The 19,575-nt window shown below is 46.3% G+C and overlaps 1 protein-coding gene across 1 annotated transcript in view; it reads right to left on the bottom strand.

The window, feature by feature from the left end:
* LOC137543736 (deoxynucleoside triphosphate triphosphohydrolase SAMHD1-like) overlaps positions 1-19,575 on the bottom strand; it is a gene marked incomplete at its 5' end in the record, with an annotated part of 213,254 nt that overhangs the window by 127,122 nt on the left and 66,557 nt on the right. The window contains one exon of the mRNA XM_068264867.1: positions 5,042-5,157. Within this exon, the coding sequence (XP_068120968.1) occupies positions 5,042-5,157 (116 nt within the window). The remainder of the gene's footprint in view (positions 1-5,041; positions 5,158-19,575) is intronic.

The following is a 19,575-nucleotide window of genomic DNA, read 5'->3' as shown; positions in this document are numbered from 1 at the left end:
CATTCTAACACATGGATATGTTTTGTTGTAAACTATTCCATTGTTGCCCTGGCTTTATGTTTAGGGTCGTTGTCCTGCTGAAAGGTGAACCTCCGCCCCAGTCTCAAGTCTTTTGCAGTCTCCAAGAGGTTTTCTTCCAAGATTGCCCTGTATTTGGCTCTATCCATCTTCCCATCAACTCTGAACAGCTTCCCTGTCCCTGCTGAAGAGAAGCACCCCCAGAGCATGATGCTGCCACCACCATATTTGAAAGTGGGGATGGTGTGTTCAGAGTGATGTGCAGTGTTAGTTTTCCGCCACACATAGCATTTTGCATTTTGGCCAAAAAGTTCCATTTTAGTCTCATCTGACCAGAGCACCTTCTTCCACATGTTTACTGTGTCCCCCACATGGCTTGTGACAAACTGCAAATGGGACTTCTTATGCTTTTCTGTTAACAATGGCTTTCTTCTTGCCACTCTTCCATAAAGGCCAACTTTGTGCAGTGCACGACTAATAGTTGTCCTATGGACAGATTCCCCCACCTGAGCTGTAGATATCTGCAGCTCGTCCAGAGTCACCATGGGCCTCTTGACTGCATTTCTGATCAGCACTCTCCTTGTTCGGCCTGTGAGTTTCGGTGGATGGCCTTGTTTTGGTATGTTTACAGTTGTGCCATACTCCTTCCATTTCTGAATGATCGCTTGAACAGTGCTCCGTGGGATGTTCAAGGCTTAGGAAATCTTTTTGTAGCCTAAGCCTGCTTCTAAATTTCTCAATAACTTTATCCCTGACCTGTCTGGTATCTTCTTTGGAACTTATGGTGTTGCTGCTCCCAATATTCTCTTGGACAACCTCTGAGGCCTTCACAGAGCAGCTGTATTTGTACTGACATTAGATTACACACAGGTGCACTCTATTTAGTGATTAGCACTCATCAGGCAATGTCTATGGGCAACTGACTGCACTAAGACCAAAGGGGGCTGAATAATTATGCACACCCCACTTTGCAGTTATTTATTTGTAAAAAAAATGTTTGGAATCATGTATGATTTTGGTTCCACTTCTCACGTGTACACCACTTTGTATTGGTCTTTCACTTTAAATTCCAATAAAATTGATTCATGTTTGTGGCAGTAATATGACAAAATGTGGAAAACTTCAAGGGGGCCGAATACTTTCGTAAGCCACTGTATATTTAAAAAAAATATATATGTAGATGTAGTTTTACTATTTGGCCACAAGATGGCCACAGTGTTTTTGTTTTGTTATTCATGCTGTAAGCGAGAGCTCTCGCTTACAGGAACTGAAGGGATGACGTGACACTTTGAAAAATCACGGCTTTTCAGAGAAGCCGCCGGTTTTTCATATGGAGACACAGATCAATGAATGGGAACTGTGTTCCCATTCATTGATCTCTGGGGCAGCGAAAGGCGGTGGGAGCACGTGGGGCCAGTGGCCATTAGTGCAGCCTATCTGGATGAATATATCCGTCCAGATAGGCTGAAGTGGTTAAAGGACTTACGAGGCCAAGTACACAAAAAAAAATAAAAAAAAGTTAGCTACCTAGATCAGCTTGTAAGGCACGGAGGACGCCGTCCGCGCCCTCCGTGCCGTTCTGCCTGGTCCCCGCCGCTGAACAGCCCCCCAAACGGTCCCCGACCGCGCGGCCCGGGTCGGGCTCCCCAGCCTGTACCAAGATGGCCGCCGGAGCTGGCCGCGGCTGCGCAGTCCGCATAGCCGCGAGTGTGGCTGCGCAGCTCTCAGGCCAACCCCCCGATCCACGCTACTGTTACGTGGATCGGGGGGTTGGCCTTAGAGCTGCGCAGCCGCACTCGCGGCTATGCGAACTGCACAGCTCCGGCGGCCATCTTGGTACAGGCTGGGGAGCACGACCCGGGCCGCGCGGTCGGGGACCGTTCGGGGGGCTGTTCAGCGGCGGGGACCAGGCAGAGCGGCACGGAGGGTGCGGACGGCGTCCTCCGTGCCTTACAAGCTGATCCAGGTAGCTAACTTTTTTTATTTATTTTTTTAGTGTACTTGGCCTCGTAAGTCCTTTAAAGTAGAACTTAAAGTGGACTGAAACTCAGCAGTTCTTCTTTGCTCTAAAATATTCCTTACAGCCTTAAACCTACCAGTACAAAATAAAATTGTAGCAGAACAGCAATTAAACACAGCACTTTGTCCTGCCATGGAAAGCCCCTTCAGCTTAGGATCTGATCTGAAGTGGAGATAACAGTATCTTTTGTTTACATTCTTCAGTTGTTACATTGTGTGTACCAAATGAAAAGGAGCTCTCTGTGCTTCAAGCATACACACAGTTCAGAACAGTTCACTAGAAGATTTTAATATATAATAAAAAGAAGCTAAAACAAAATGCAATGGCAGCTTTCAGAGCAGATAAACTGTACTTTCGGAACTTGTAATATGTAAGCAGGCAATATTACTTTTGTACAAAAGCAAATATAATAACTGTATTGGTAATAAAAAGTAGGAAAATACATTGTTGTTGAATATTATGTCAGAGTTTCAGACCACTTTAAATCAGTACAATTATTATTATTATTATTATTATTTATTGTATTTATAAATCGCCAACATATTACGCAGCGCTGCACAATAGATAAATGGGTTAACATACAGGTAGAACATACAGAAACTCACAACAAAACAAGATCATGCAAATGATTTGATAACAATACAGTGCCATAGGTCAAAATAGAGACTGTTCTAGTCTACAAGAGGGGTGGTTGTGAGTAAGATTGCATAATCAAGCTGAATACATTAGGGAGGAGGGCCCTGCCAGAAGAATACAATCTAAAGGGTGGGGTGGAGACAATAGGTGCGTCTTTTGAGAGGGGGTCTAACAGAACATATTATGGTGCTGGTGTAGGGGGGTATGCGAGCGTGAAGAGGTGAGTCTTGAGAGCTTGTTTGAAGGTATTAAAAGTGGGGGCGAGTCTGACGGCTGGTGGGAGCAAGTTCCAGAGAGTAGGGGCAGCCCTGGTGAAGTCCTGCAATCGTGCGTGTGACTGAGTTATGCATGGTGCGACTAGGCGCAGGTCTTAGGAGGATCAGAGGGGGCGGGCTGGTATGTGCCTGTGGACCAGATCAGAGATGTAGGTCGGGCAGGTCTTGTGCACTGATTTGTAGGCCAAGCACAGGATTTTGAAATTGATCCTAAAGCTGATGGGGAGCCAGTGTAGTGCTTTACAGAGCGGAGTTGTAGAGGCGCTGCGGTGAGAAGAATGTATCAGTCTGGCTGCCGCATTCATTACCAATTTAAGTGGGTCAGTACGGTTAGAGGGGAGGCCAGATAAAAGAGAATTGCAGTAGTCTAGGCGGGAGATGACAAGGGCGTGGATAAGGAGTTTAGTGGTGTCAGGGGACAGGTAGGAGCGGATCTTGGAGATGTTGCGGAGGTGGAAGTTGCAGGATCTGGCAATACCTTGGATGTGGGCTGTAAAGGAAAGTTCAGAGTCCAGAGTAACGCCTAGACATCGGGCTTGGGAGGTAGGGTGGATAGTAGTATTTTCAATAGTGACGTGCAGATCTGGGAGGGGTGCAGCTGTGCGGGGTGGGAATATTAGAAGCTCAGTCTTGTCCAAATTAAGCTTCAGGTACCTGGCAGCCATCCAGGAGGAAATGGATGTGAGGCAGGCAGAGACTTTGTCCATGGTAGAGGAGGAGAGATCTGGGGTGTGGAGATATATCTGGGTGTCGTCGGCATACAGGTGGTAATTGAAACCCATGGAGGAGATGATTTTGCCAATTGAGGCAGTATAGAGTGAGAACAGTAGTGGTCCTGGGACGGAACCTTGAGAAACACCAACTGAGAGGGGTGTAGGAGTGGATGAGGAGCCATTGAAAAATGTTGTGAAGGAGCGGTTGGAGAGGTAGGAGGAGATCCAGGCTAAGGCTAGGTCCTGAATGCCCATTAGCTGCAGGGAGTGGAGGAGGACGGAGTGGTCGACAGTGTCAAATGCCGAGGAGAGGTCAAGGAGGAGCAGGATGGAGTATTTACCTTAGGCTTTGGCAAGGGCAAGGTCGTTTACCACTTTGGTGAGGGCTGTTTCTGTAGAATGGGCTGTGCGAAAACCGGATTGCAGGGGATCGAGAAGGGAGTTGGAGTTAAGGAAGTTGGTCAGGCGTTGGTGGGCCAGGCGTTCAAGAATTTTTGAGGCAAAAGGGAGGAGAAAGATTGGGCGGTAGTCGGATGGAAGAGCAGGGTCAAGTGAAGATTTCTTTAGCAGGGGAAGCACAGTGGCCTGTTTGAATATCAAGGGGAAGATGCCGGTGGAGAAGGAGAGGTTGAACAGATGGGTGAGGACAGGGGACAGATCAGAAAAATGTGGGCGCAGAGAATCAGATGGGACCGGATCTAGGGGGCAGGAAGTGGCAGGTGAAGTTGCCAGCAACTGGTTGACTTCTTCCACCGTGACAGGATTGAAGGAGGTAAGGGAGGAGAAAGAGGCAGGAGTCGGATTTGGTGGGGAGGCGGGGGCGATAGAGTGGAGGAGAGAAATATCCCTCCGGATGGTTGTAATTTTGTTGATAAAGTAGTTTGATAGGTCAGTGGCTGAGAGGGTGGAGGTTGGGGGGGGGGGGGGGAGGTGTGGGATTAAGTAGGGCATTGAAGGTGGCAAAAAGACGACGTGGGTTGGAGGCTTGGGTAGCGATCAAGTGAGTGAAGTATATCTGTTTACTATCAGTGAGGGCAGTATGGTACGTCTGCAACTTTTGTAGTTTTTTTGTGAGGGCAGTGTGCCAAGGTTGGGGGTTGGGGCGACTGTTTGTACGAAAGGTCAGGGGGCCAGCATGCTCTAAGGCTGCGGAGAGGTTACTGTTGTATTGAGCTGCCGCTTCGTTGGGGCAGGTTAGGCTGGGGAGGGAGGAGGAGAGAGAGTGGAGGGGTGTGGCTAGTAGATTGGGTCAAGGTTGCGCAGATCTCTCTGCCAACGTCCAGTACAAGCAGAAATATAACTTGGGTTTCCAAATGGATGCTATATAAATAAGGTCCAAAGTGTTTAGTTACTCTAGCTACTACATATTAGTTAATCACCTGTGAGCTTGGTGTATGCCTCCATGTCATCTACAGATTCAGACATCATATAAAGCTTGCCTTCTGATCCTTTTATCTCAATGAATGGATCAGCTTTCTTAAAGGCTTCAGTAATCCTGAAAAAAGAAACCGATAAGGGATGTCAGCAGGTTTTTAGACATTTTTCCCCAATCCTATGTTGAAAGAGTGAGGAACAAACAGAAACATATGAAGACATGAAGACAGACACACTGTCCCATCAGGACTAGACAATCAAATGACCATCAATTGCCCACGGTCTGGAATTCCACATAAGATCTTCTTGCCTCATGAGGTGAGAATAATCATGAGAGAGGTGAAGAATCAGCTCACAACTGCACAGGAGGAGGAACACCAATGATAACACACTACGCTGTAATGGATTTAAATCTTGCAGTGCCCTTAAAGAGACTCTGTAACAAAATTTTGAGCCTTATCTCTTATATCCTATAAGTTCCTATGCCTGTTCTAATGTGGTCTGTCTTACGGATCCATCTGAAAATGGCGCCTGCGAATAATGGCGCATGTGTTGCCGCTAATCCGTTTGCCGCTTATCGCTATTTAACGTTAAAGCCTTATTGTTATTTAGCGTTAACACACAGAACCCTCTCTGTACCTATTCCTAACCCCCCCCTGGTGGTGCCTAACCCTAACCACCCCCCTGGTGGTGCCTAACCCTAACCACCCCCCTGGTGGTGCCTAACCCTAACCACCCCCCTGGTGGTGCCTAACCCTAAGACCACTGGTAGAGGTGTAGCGAACGGTTCGCCGGCGAACGGTTCCAGGCAAACATTGGTGGTTCGCGTTCGCCTGCGCCAGGCGAACTTTTACGGAAGTTCGATTCACCCCATAATGCACTATGAGGGTCAACTTTGACCCTCTGCATCACAGTCAGCAGGCACATTGTAGCCATTCAGGCTACAGTAAGCCCTGGAGCCCCACCCCCCCTTATATAAGGCAGGCTCCGGCGGCCATTACACTCACTCGTGTGCCTGCTAGTGAGAGGAAAGGGACAGCTGTTGCAGACTTGTTCTTCTAGGGACAGATTAGTTAGGTTCTTGGCTGCTTAGTTTGCTCCTGGCTGATTGTTATTGCTTTATAGCACCCTAGCTTTTGTCAGAGCTCTTCCTGTACTTTTTTTTTTTTTTTTTACTGTGTGTCAAACTGACACTTTTGTTGCATGCACAGCCTTGCTAATTGATAGTGTGTGTGCCACTGCCAGCATCCCAGCACATTCAGTGACTGACTGCCTGTGTGTGTGACAGGGAGCTGCACATTGTACTACCCAGTACTGCATATACCCAGTACCTGTTGTGTTTACTTAACCCACCTCATCACTGCACATAACTACCTGTAGTGTTGAGTGAACCCAGCTCACTGCATATACCTACTACCTGTTGAGTTGAGTGAACCCAGCTCACTGCATACACCTACTACCTGTTGTGTTTACTTAATCCACCTCATCACTGCACATAACTACCTGTAGTGTTGAGTGAACCCAGCTCACTGCATATACCTACTACCTGTTGTGTTGAGTGAACCCAGCTCACTGCATCCTACTACTACCTGTTGTGTTTACTTAACCCACCTCATCACTGCACATAACTACCTGTAGTGTTGAGTGAACCCAGCTCACTGCATATACCTACTACCTGTTGTGTTTACTTAACCCACCTCATCACTGCACATAACTACCTGTAGTGTTGAGTGAACCCAGCTCACTGCATATACCTACTACCTGTTGTGTTTACTTAACCCACCTCATCACTGCACATAACTACCTGTAGTGTTGAGTGAACCCAGCTCACTGCATATACCTACTACCTGTTGTGTTGAGTGAACCCAGCTCACTGCATACACCTACTACCTGTTGTGTTTACTTAACCCACCTCATCACTGCACATAACTACCTGTAGTGTTGAGTGAACCCAGCTCACTGCATACACCTACTACCTGTTGTGTTGAGTGAACCCAGCTCACTGCATACACCTACTACCTGTTGTGTTTACTTAACCCACCTCATCACTGCACATAACTACCTGTAGTGTTGAGTGAACCCAGCTCACTGCATATACCTACTACCTGTAGTGTTGAGTGAACCCAGCTCACTGCATATACCTACTACCTGTTGTGTTGAGTGAACCCAGCTCACTGCATATACCTACTACCTGTTGTGTTGAGTGAACCCAGCTCACTGCATATACCTACTACCTGTTGTGTTGAGTGAACCCAGCTCACTGCATATACCTACTACCTGTTGTGTTGAGTGAACCCAGCTCACTGCATACACCTACTACCTGTTGTGTTTACTTAACCCACCTCATCACTGCATATACCTAGCTTTGTGTTGAGTGAACCCAGCTCACTGCATATACCTACTACCTGTTGTGTTGAGTGAACCCACCTCACCGCATCCTAGTACCTTTACTGTTCAGTGAACCCAGCTCACTGCATCCTACTACCTGTTGTGTTGAGTGAACCCACCTCACTGCATCCTAGTACCTTTACTGTTCAGTGAACCCAGCTCACTGCATATACCTAGCATCCCCCCGAGATGGACAAACCAGGTAGAGGAAGAGGTAGAGGCAGACCCAGAGGAAGGCCACCAGGCACCGGCAGGTCTGTGCGAGGTGGTGTTGCTGTGATTTCGTGCTGACCTGCCCCAAAATACAGTGCTCAGAAGAAGGCACGTGCCATCACTTCCCAAAATCGTGAGGAGGTGATTGAGTATTTAACACAGAACACCTCATCTCCCGTAGCCACCAGTGCTACAACAAGCACCACATCCGCTGCATTTGACACTTCGCAGGAGTTTGTAACGATCGGTGAAGCACAGAGAGGTCTGATTACCGGTGATCTGCAGTACCACGGGGAATACAGACGTATACCAGATTATAAGTGATCTGCAGTCTCACCGATAATCCAATATACTAGCTAACCTCTGTTCACCTGAGTAGAGTGTGGTGTTTGGTGTAACAGTAACACTTAGAGGACTAGGCCTCAGTGCAGCAAGGAGTACTGCACAGATTCCTTCCGCAGACCTGAGCTCTCCAAGACGGGAGGAGTCAGACTGACAGTAGGAAGGATAGTCTGAGAGTGACACTCAGGAGGAGATGTCACTGACAGGACGAGGAACTGCCTCCAAGCGTAAGGTCGGTTCTCGAGGTCGGACAAGCAAGGTCGTACACACACGGACAGACAAAGTACAAGATCATAAGGCAGAGGCGGAGTCTAGGTACAGGCAGGGTTCGGCAACAGGGTATCAGAAATATCGAGGTACAAGATCAGGAGGCAGAAGCAGAGTCTAAGGACGAGCCGGGGTTCGGCAACAGAGTATCAGAAATATCGAAGTACAAGATCAGAGTTCAGGAGGATAGTCAGGCAAGCAAGAAGTCATAACAGATAATCACAATCAAACTAGTACTTTAGCTATCAACAGAATCTAGCTAAGTGTAGGATTACAGCTCCAGCTGGTCCCGGCATACTTACGGATCTGACTACGGATCTGGGTGCTCCCACATGTGTGATCGCACGCCAGACAAGGAACAAGTGAACAGCCAGCAGTATATATACTCAAGGACCTTTCCAGGACCTCCCTAATTGCTGGACCAATGAAAGTTGTGGAAAATGTCAGCTGACCAGCCTGGTCAGCTGACTACTTCTGGCTGTTATATAAGCTCTGTCTCTGTGCGCGCGCGCGTGTCACTCTGAATCCTGGTGGACTATCAGTCCCAGCCACACCAGAACTGTCTTGCAATGTATCTTGAGCACCGCGTGTGGGGGCCGCTTCCAATGCGGATTCCGCCGTTTTCAATGCGGATTCCGCCGTTCCCAATGCGGATTCCGTCGCTCTGCCTAAGCGGCATGCGGCGGTTTTTCCGCGTTGTGATGCCCTGCTGGACGCGGAAACAGCCGCCTCACCTTGAGAGACAGCGGCTTTTCCACGTTTCATCACAGAGTTATTTGGTGGTGGTGGTGGTGAAATCACCGATTCACAGCCACTACTGCAACAACAAGAAGAAGGCGCAGGTACACCACCTCCTACGTCTGAGTTAGGTGGCGATAGTATGGACGTAACGTGTGTGGAGGGGGCTGATAAAACACCTGAAGTTGGTGCAGTTGAGGAGGTGTCTGAGGAAAGTGCAGCTGGCCAGGAGGATTATGATGACGATTATACTGATACCACATATGTTCCCGGTAGAGGAGATAACCAGGGGGACAGTTCAGAGGAGGAGTCAGAGAGGACTAGGAGGAGACGACTCCATGATAGAAGCAGAGGGAGCTCGTCCTCAGAAACAGCTGGGGGCAGTGTCCGGCGCCATGTATCGCCAGCTATGGCCAGACAGCCAACATGCCCTTCAACGTCAGCTGCTGATGCCACCGTAGCGCCATCACCCCAGGGGGTCTCAGCGGTTTGGAAATTTTTTAACGTGTGTGTCTCAGATCGGAGCAAAGCCATCTGTTGTCTCTGCCAGCAAAAATTGAGCCGTGGAAAGGCCAACTCTCATGTAGGGACAAGTGCCTTACGAAGGCACCTGGAGAGAAGGCACAAACAGCTATGGCAAGAACACCTGAGGAAAAGCAGCACCCCTTAAAAGACAAGCCGCGGAGAACAACCGCGGCAGCCGTCACAGGGGGCTTCTGCTGCTCCACGTTCCCATTGTATTGTTCGTGGCTGGGGGGAGGAAGAATGGCTACACTTAAACAATTTAAAAATACAACCATCTAAACTTTCAAACAATTTAAAAATACAACCATCTAAACTTTCAAACAATTTAAAAATACAACCATCTAAACTTTTAAACAATTTAAAAATACAACCATCTATTATTTTCAAAATTTTTTTAAAAAAGGGCAAAAAAACTTGCCCTCCGTAAAACATTCTTGGCAAATGCTTTCGACTTGGTTTGTCTTCCACTGGCTCATGGGTCCATCTGACCACAGATGCCTGGTCTGCAAAGCACGGTCAGGGCAGCTACAGCATGGGTCTCAGCAGGCTCCCACTTCGGGCCGCAATCCAACCTTCATTCCCCGCGGTGACAATGGCAGACTTGCCCTCCATAACGGATTCCCGTTAAAGGATTTAAAGTTAATTCATTTCAAATACACAGCAGGGCCTCAAAAGTCTGCCTCCTGTATTGTTATTTTTGGTCACTACCTCGGGGCGGGCATGCATGCCTGCCTGCTGCCCTCCTTGGATGTGTAGTGGTAGCCGTTGCTCAGGCTCCACACCGGATTCAAACCCCTCATTCCCCGACCATTACCCGGGGTCACAATGGCAGACTTGCCCGCCTCCACAGGATTCTCATTGTAGCGGTACTGAACAAGTACACAGCAAGTAGAAAATGTAATTTAAAAACAAAACATAAGCTTTTTAACCAGTTCACCCCCAAGGGTTTTTATCCTAACGGACCAGAGCAATTTTCAGTTGTCAGTGCTCCTCCCTTTTATTCCCTAATAACTTTATTACTACTTATCACAAGAAAATGATCTATACCTCGTTTTTTTCACCACCAATTAGGCTTTCTGTAGATAGTACATTTTGCTAAGAATTTTTTTATTCTAAATGCGTTTTCATGAGAAAAACAGAAAAAAAAGAAAAAAAATCATTATTTCTCAGTTTTCAACCATTATAGTTTTAAAATTAAACATTCTCCTGTGGATAAAACAAACACGTTTTATTTGCCCCGTTGTCCCGATTATTAAACAGTTTAAATGATGTCCCTATCCCAATGTATGGCGACAGTATATTATTTTGAAATATAAGTGTTATTTTTCTGTTGTGTTTTTTTTTATTCTGGCCATAATTACAAGCCCCTATGTAATAAATTAAAATTAATTTCCCCCCATAAAATATAAATTAACAATGCTGAGTCCCTAAGGCAACTATTTATTTATTTTTTTTAGCTGATTTTTTTTTGTTACAAGTGTTTTTTGGGGGGGGAGGGGGGGGGAGGGTTGGAAGTGTAATTTTATTAAGATCTGTATGTACTTGAAAATGAATGTATTTTGTAGGTGAAATATACTTTTTGGCCACAAGATGGCGCTAGTGAACACTCATAGGAAATGTTCACTTTTTTTTTTCTTCACTTTATTTAATTGTTACATTTCCTGTTATTGTGAATGGACGTAGCCGCTGTTCGCGGTCACGTCCATTCACTCCAGGCACTGCGATTGGGTAGAGGACCGTTCGGTCCTCTTCCCCAATGACCCAGCACGGAAGCCCGACGGAAACAGCGGCGGTAGCGGCGCACACACGGCGGTAGCAGCGGTGGGAATGCGGGACATATTAAAACGTCATGTTGCTGTTAATAGCGGTAAGCATGACGTTTTAATACGTTAGGATGTCAGTAAATGGTTAACAATGCCATGGAAAGTTGAGAAGGAAGTCACACATTACCTGACATCACTGAGTGAGGAAGAGCAATCTCGCCATGTTGCGCAGTAGTCCAGCATGACCGTCGCTACACAAACAGCTGTTTGCGGTGCGTTACACAGTGAGTTTGGTGTGTCAGTGTGAAGCAGTACTCTAATTACACTCCCTGATTGATGTATATGTTACGGCCAGAACCCGAAGTCTGGCCACTTCGGGTTCTGGCCGGTCAAAACGCGAAGTGGCCGGCTGCTGCGGCCAATGTACAAAATGCTCCTCCATGTCGGACTTTGGCCGGCCAGAACGCGTTCTAACTACATGTGGCCGGCCAAGTCCCGAAACTCACCTAAGTACTGCTGTGCCGCTGTCCCCCGCTCTAAGTTCAGTCCCGCTGTCCGCCGCTCCATGTCCCACTGTCCCCCGCTCCATGTCCCGCTGGCCCCTGTTCTCTGTTCGAGGACCTTCTGTGAGGACCCAGGGCTGCCTATATGCTGCCGGTGTACCGACGTGATACCGGCTGCAGCTCATTTCACCGCCGCCTTCCTTCTCCAACTTCTCCCCACGTTGTCCCTGCTGCTGTCTTGGCGTAGTCCTCCTCACACCTCTCCTCTCCTGCAGGGACCCGGAGCTGGCCTGTATGCTGCCGGCTGCAGCTGATACCACCTCTGCCCTCAGCTCTCCACGCTGAACTCTTGCACAGGGTAAAAGGAAAACTGAGAAAAGCACCTTGTATGTATTTAGCCTGTCTGATTTTCCCTCCTCTGTCACTAATCATAAGCCCCCCAACAAAGCACCCGCAGCCATGCACAACCCCCCCAGCAAAGCACCCGCAGCCATGCACAGCCCCCCCAGCAAAGCACCCGCAGCCATGCACAGCCCCCCAGCAAAGCACCCGCAGCCATGCACAGCCCCCCAGCAAAGCACCCGCAGCCATGCACAGCCCCCAGCAAAGCACCCACAGCCATGCAAAGTGCCCAGCAAAGCACCCGCAGCCATGCACAGCCCCCCAGCAAAGCACCCGCAGCCATGCACAGCCCCCCAGCAAAGCATCCACAGCCATGCACAGCCCCCCAGCAAAGCACCCACAGCCATGCAAAGTGCCCAGCAAAGCAAAGCACCCAGAAAAGCCCCCCAGCCATGCAAAGCACCCCCCAGCCATGCATCCCCCCTCATCTATGACTAATCACCACTGTAATTTGATTTGTCCCCTGTGTCACCTGACTGCCACAGCAGAGCAGCTAATTTAAAAGCACAGTATGTTAACAATATGTCTGCTCCAAAGAAAGCAGGATGTAGACGCACTGCAAATTTATTGCAGGATTTGTATCAGCTGTAACTAAGAAATGCTTTTCTTTAAAAAAAAAGATTATTATGCTGTATCTGTAACTAAGAAATGCTTTTTTTAAAAAAAAGATTATTATGCTGTATCTTTCAGAGCAGAGAGGAAGTTCCGAGTGCCATTCATGGTGCTGGACTCGACCCAGGATGTTCTGGGATTTGTGCGTTTTGGACTTTGGCCGACTGCCTTTGGCCGTTTCTAGAACTGGCCGGCTAATGTCCGAAATTCCCGGCATTTTGGACTTTCCCGCTAGTGCAGGAAAATTCATAAATTTTTACGCATTGAACCAGTAATGTGTAAAAATGTATGGGTGAATGTTCCTGCACTAGCGGGAATGCGTAAAAATGTACGCAATGCGTCCCGCCGACCTCCAAGGTTGGCAAACTGCCAGCGGGGGACTGGAGCAGCAGTGAGTGACTACGAGGGCACAGGATGGCTGCATGGGGCTGGTAGAAGCCCCAGGAAAGTGAAACTCATTTTTTTATTTTGCTTAAACCTTCCCTTTAAGTTTGCCAGTAGAGGTTTAAATGATTCAGGGAAGACTTGGGAGAAAGTGCTGTGGTCATACGAGACCAAAATCAAGCCTTTTTGGCATAGACTTCAACCGCTATGTTTGGAGGAAGAGAAATACGCAGTATGACCCAAAGCACACCATCCCCACAGTCACGCATGGTGGAAACATTTTGCTTTGGGGCTGTATTTCTGCTAAAGGTACAGTATGACATAACCACTTGACACATTATCCACAAAGGAATTTCACTTCCATTTTTATTTTACGTCGGTATAAACCCTATATATATATATATATATATATATATATATATATACACACACATATACTTATATATTTTTTTATTAGATTTGATCAGAGAGAGATCTGTCTCTCGGTCTAATTTGCCCATCATCACTTGATGTATGGGCACCTTAAAGAGAAACCGTGACCGGGAATTGAACTTCATCCCAATCAGTAGCTGATACCCCCTTTTACATGAGAAATCTATTCCTTTTCACAAACAGATCATCGGGGGTGCTGTATGACTGATATTGTAGTGAAACCATTCTCACAAGAAACTCTGAGGACCATGGTCCTGGCAGTTTCCTGTCTGTGAACCTTGTTGCATTGTGGGAAATAGCTGTTTACAGCTGTTTCCAACTGCCAAAAAACCAAGCAGCAGCTACATCACCTGCCAGCAGTAAAAAAAATGTCACCATGTGATAAATGTCAGACTGTAAATCAGGGATTTAAAAGATTTTACAATGGGCAAACACTGACTAAATAATTTATACATAATTATTGTAAAAATGAAGCAGTTTTTTATTACATTATTTTCACTGGAGTTCCTCTTTAAAGAAAACCTGAACTGAAAATTAAAAGTCAAAATAAGCATACACAAGTCATATTTACCTTCCATGTAGTCTACTCCTCAGTGTCTTTCTCCTGTCCCGCGTCCTATTTGTTCACTGTGATCAAGGGAATTTTCCGTCCTCCATTTTGAAAATGGCCATTACCCATAACAGCTTTCTGGTCAGCACACAGTTAAACTGTAACATGGCCCACTTGAGCCATAGGGAAACATGGACATTACCTGGTACATCAGTTTTCCTCTCAGCTATAACTGACAGCAACTGATATTTTACTGACAGCAACTGATATATTTCAAATCTGACAAAATATTGTCAGGACTGGAAGGGATTATTGTCAGAAGAAAATGGTGAGCTTCTGAGAGGAACTGATGGCAAGGTAACTATGTAATGTTCATTTGAATTTACCTCATGTGTTTATTTTAAATATTTTTACTCAGTACAGGTTCTCTTTAAGAGCAGACCACAGAATAAAGTTCCTGTTTCCCTACCTCATCTTATTTGTCTATTGTATGTTGATGCTTCTTGAATTCCATGATGATATATGCCATTATGCTTGCTCCTACTTGCAGTGACTGCAAGTTTGTTCATGTGTTATTGTTCTGTTATAAAAATGTTTCCTTTATTTAAAAAGAAATTTGAAAAAAAGAAAAAGTGTGAATACGTGAATCATTGAGCAAAGGAAAAATATATCTTAAAGGGGTACTGTAGGGTTTTGTTTTTTTTTAAACAAAAACTGACACTTACCTGGGCCTTCTACCGCCCCTGCAGCTCTTATGTGCCCGGGCCTTACTCCTACTATCCTCCTTTTCCCCGCCGCTGGTCACTGTCCAATTATTCGTCTAACTCAGGGGTCTAAAACTCGCGGCCCGCGGGCCATTTGCGGCCCTCGATACAATATTTTGTGGCCCTCACCGGCAAAAGCTTCCTTATAGTTCGCTTCAGTGCTCCCAAGTAATCCGCCGCATCCCCGCCGCTAAACGAGGGCTGCAGAGCCCCCAAATCACCCGGGAGGCAATCCGCCGGCATTTCCTGGAAGGGGCAGAGCTTTCAGCTTCAGCTCTGCCCCTCCTGACGTCAATTGCCGCCTCTCTGTGACGGAAGAGTGAGAGGGGCGGGCAGAGGCAGAGATGCGCCGCAATTGTGAAATTCCTTATGCGGCTCAGCCTCATCCTGACTTTGCCTCCTGCGGCCCCCCAGGTAAATTGAGTTTGAGACCCCTGGTCTAACTAGACAAGTCCTATCTCCAGGAGCTTCCTGCCGTCGGCCATCTTAAACTTTTCTCCAAAGACTTTCGATTGCCGCACAGACTACCAATAACGGTATTTTGATCTGGATTATAAGACATTCTATTTCCTTTTTCATCTCTACTCATTTCTATCATCCAGTCTGTTCTGACTGACAGGTATATTTACCCATTGGTTGTAAAGAACAGGGTGGGCCATTTATATGGATACACCTTAATAAAATGGGAATGGTTGGTGATATTAACTTCCTGTTTGTGGCACATTAGTATATGTGAGGGGGGAAACTTTTCAAGATGGGCGGTGACCATGGCGGCCATTTTGAAGTCGGCCATTTTGAATCCAACTTTTGTTTTTTCAGTGGGAAGAGGGTCATGTGATACATCAAACTTATTGGGAATTTCACAAGAAAAACAATGTTGTACTTGGTTTTAATGTAACTTTATTTTTTCATGAGTTATTTACACATTTCTGACCACTTATAAAATGTGTTCAATGTGCTGCCTGTTGTGTTGGATTGTCGATGCAACCCTCTTCTCCCACTCTTCAAACACTGATAGCAACACCGCAGGAGAAATGCTAGCACAGGCTTCCAGTATTTGTAGTTTCAGGTGCTGCACATCTCGTATCTTCACAGCATAGACAATTGCCTTCAGATGACCCCAAAGATAAACGTCTAAGGGGGTCAGATCGGGAGACCTTGGGGCCATTCAACTGGCCCACAATGACCAATCCACTTGCTACATGATGATGTGTTTCCCTCTTTATGCACTGAAGCTGGCATGTTCCCTGAGTTTTTCCAGCAAGATGGTGCACCACCACATTATGAGTGTCAGATAGGAGCATTCCTAGATAAACAGTTTCCTGGAAAGTGGATTGGTCATCATGCGCCAGTTGAATGACCCCCAACGTCTCCCAATCTGACCCCCTCAGACTTTTATCTTTGGGGTCATCTGAAGGCAATGGTCTATGCTGTGAAGATACGAGATGTGCAGTACCTGAAACTACAGATACTGGAGTCTGGAAGCCTATGGTAGCATTTCTCCTGCGGTGTTGCTATCAGTGTTTGAAGAGTGGGAGAAGAGGGTTGCATTGACAATCCAACACAACAGGCAGCACATTGAACACATTTTATAAGTGGTCAGAAACGTGTAAATAACTCATGAAAGAATAAAGTTACGTTAAAACCAAGTACAACATTGTTTTTTGTAATGAATAGCGTAGATGCCGCCGCATGGGCAAGCGACATGGCGGCTATCTCCGCGTCCCAGCCGGCGGCTTCTGCCGCGCAGCAACATGATGCTAGTTCGCCTGGTCCTTCTAGTGCACACAGATGGAGAGCTACGCGCGCCAGGGCCTTTATGCTAGTAGAAGGGGAGTCAGCTGATCAGGCCGATCAGCTGACTCCAGCTATGCTCCGGATTGGCTGAGTGACTGGGGCGGCGCTGTGGAGCGCTTTTGGTATTGATAGGACTTGCCTGTCAGTTGCAAGTTGTCTGCTGTTGCGAACATTACGTGTGAGCGCTCAGACTTGAGTCAGATCCCACAGTGTCTTAGAACCAGCCGGAGCTGAGAATTCACACTGAGTCAGATTCCGTTAATAGCTTTAAAGTACTATTGCTTGCTACTGTTTATGTGTTAGACTAGTTCCCAGGTGTTGAGATCAAGACCTCACACCTAAGACTAGGAGATTACTACATTGCTACTGTTTATCTGTTAAAGCGGAATATAACCCTGCATTTCAACTTTGCTCTAAAACATTATTTACAGCATATTATATGCAAAAAGCATTTTTTTTTTTTTACTAGACCAGCATTGGAAGGGTTAAACACAGAGGTTTAAAGTTCTGTGGAGAGATATGCAGAAGTTCAGATTGTTACATTCTATTTAGTTAAATGTATCTATTGAGAAATGTTACACACTCTTTGGCTGTCCTCCAGCTCCTTCTCAATCAGACAGAGTGAGTCACATTCAACAGCTTCGGATGCATCTGCAGAAATCTCCAGGAACTTTAAAGCTCTGTGCAACCCTTCCAATGCTGGTCTAGTAAAAAAAAAATGCTGGTTGCATATAATATACTGTAAATAATGTTTTAGAGCAAAGTTGAAATGCAGGGTTATATTCCGCTTTAAACTAGTTCCCAGGTGTTGAGACCAAGGACCTCACACCTAAGACTAGGACCGAGATACATTACTGTTACCTGTTATGACCTTTGGCTTTCCTGACTACTCTCCTGTTCTCTGATTCGGTACTTCCGCCCATCTGATTATCTGTTGCCAACATTGCCTGTATCTGGATACCGAATCAGTCTTCCGCCTCTATACTTTATCTGTTTGTGTGTTGCCGACCTGGCTTGTCTGACACCTAGCCCTTGGGTGATCAGCCTTACTGTACATCCGTGACACCTGCTCTTCAGGTGGTTACTAGCTGCAAGATCAGGCCTATGGTCACCGCCTCCTCAGGAGACCATCTTGCAGCAGAGTCAGGGGGTCTCTACCTCTCTAAGGTCCACTGGCTGAAATACAGTCTGATTCCCTGCCTCTCAGGGAATCCTTGGCTGCAGTACAGTCAGTCTGATTCCCTGCTCCTCAGGGAATCCATAGCTGCAGACCAATCCTCATCATATTACTCCAGTCAGTGATCCCTGCTCCTCAGGTATCCACTGGCTGCAGTACAGTCTGATTTCCTGCTCCTCAGGAAATCCTCGGCTGCAGGTCTATCAGAATCACTCATTCCATTACATATCATTACCTGGCAGCACAGTCAGTGGGACTCTGCCCCTCAGAGGTCCACTGGCTGCAGTGCAGTCTGATTCCCTGCTCCTCAGGGAATCCTTGGCTGCAGTAGTGTCTGCATCTCCCGCTTCTCAGGAGATAACCTCTTCGATTACTGTTGCACCAAACACTATACCACATTGGGTGTCCTGGTCTAGCTATACTAGTATTATTGGTGATTCTGCAGATCACCACATAATCAAGTATAGCATCTGTATTATTGGTGATACTGCAGATCACCAATAATCAGAAATATCTGTGTTGCTGATACCAATCATTACATTTTTCTTGTGAACTTCCCAATACGTTTGATGTGTCGCATGACCCTCTTCCTGTTGAAAAAACAAAAGTTGGATTCAAAATGGCTGACTTCAAAATGGCCGCTATGTTCACCACCCATCTTGAAAAGTTTCCCCCCTCACATATACTAATGTGCACAAACATGAAGTTAATATCACCAACCATTCCCATTTTATTAAGGTGTATCCATATAAATGGCCCACCCTGTATATTTGTGTGTATAGTTTTAGAATAAAACGAACAATTTTATCGTTCAGTCTTGTGCCTGTTCTGGTCATCTGATTGTTGCTACAAAGAATCTACCCTCAGAAGAGTTATACCGCATTATTTTATTATGTTCTTATAGATTGTCATTTTGCTAGTTAGTTTTGCAAATAACAGTTTTTTCCTACTAGGAATAGCTAGCGGGAGTCTCTTTCCTCCAAATCGAGTGGTGGCCGTGAAATTACCTGATTTCCAGGGTCAAATCAATGTTTTTATTTTACCAATTGTACATACAATCGGGATTGTACGTGTATTTGCCTCCAGAAGTCTCTAGTGCATGAGACCTGCATGGCAACTGTGGCCTAGTAATACGGGATTGGTTAGTGGTTGTCACATTACATTGTCGGCAACGGTGCGACCAATCTTTAACGTCAGTCTGCTCACCGTATTTCTAGCCATCAGATGTGACTGATCCCTGAATGGTAACGGTAGCAGATTCGGCAACAGATCTTTTTAACATCATTTATAAGGGACCGATATACTCACAATGCCCTTATAATAATGTTGTAGGACTGAAGAAATGACTTTAGACTGATAGAAGAAACAGAAATAATGGTCCAGTAGTTACCAGTCCACCATTATCAGCTCCATCAAAGGCCTGGAAGGCCCTCCAACCACTCCGTCACAACTTCAGGATCAAAGAATTTTGTGATCTCGCCATCGACGACTCAGAAGAGCGCACGGAAGATAATATACTTAATTTTGTGCTCCCCGAGCCCCGGCGCTGCACTGAAGGCCCTTCCCAACTTTTGCATCTTGACAGTGTAATCCGAGATTAAAATGTAATTCTCATACTTTAATTGGCCCTTCTTCTGCTCCTCTGCTAAGATAAGGTCACAATCCTTAAAATTAAGTATTTT

Source organism: Hyperolius riggenbachi, unplaced genomic scaffold (assembly GCF_040937935.1).
Source record: "Hyperolius riggenbachi isolate aHypRig1 unplaced genomic scaffold, aHypRig1.pri scaffold_194, whole genome shotgun sequence".
Taxonomy (NCBI): Eukaryota; Metazoa; Chordata; class Amphibia; order Anura; family Hyperoliidae; genus Hyperolius; species Hyperolius riggenbachi.
This window is presented reverse-complemented; position numbering and strand designations above follow the sequence as displayed.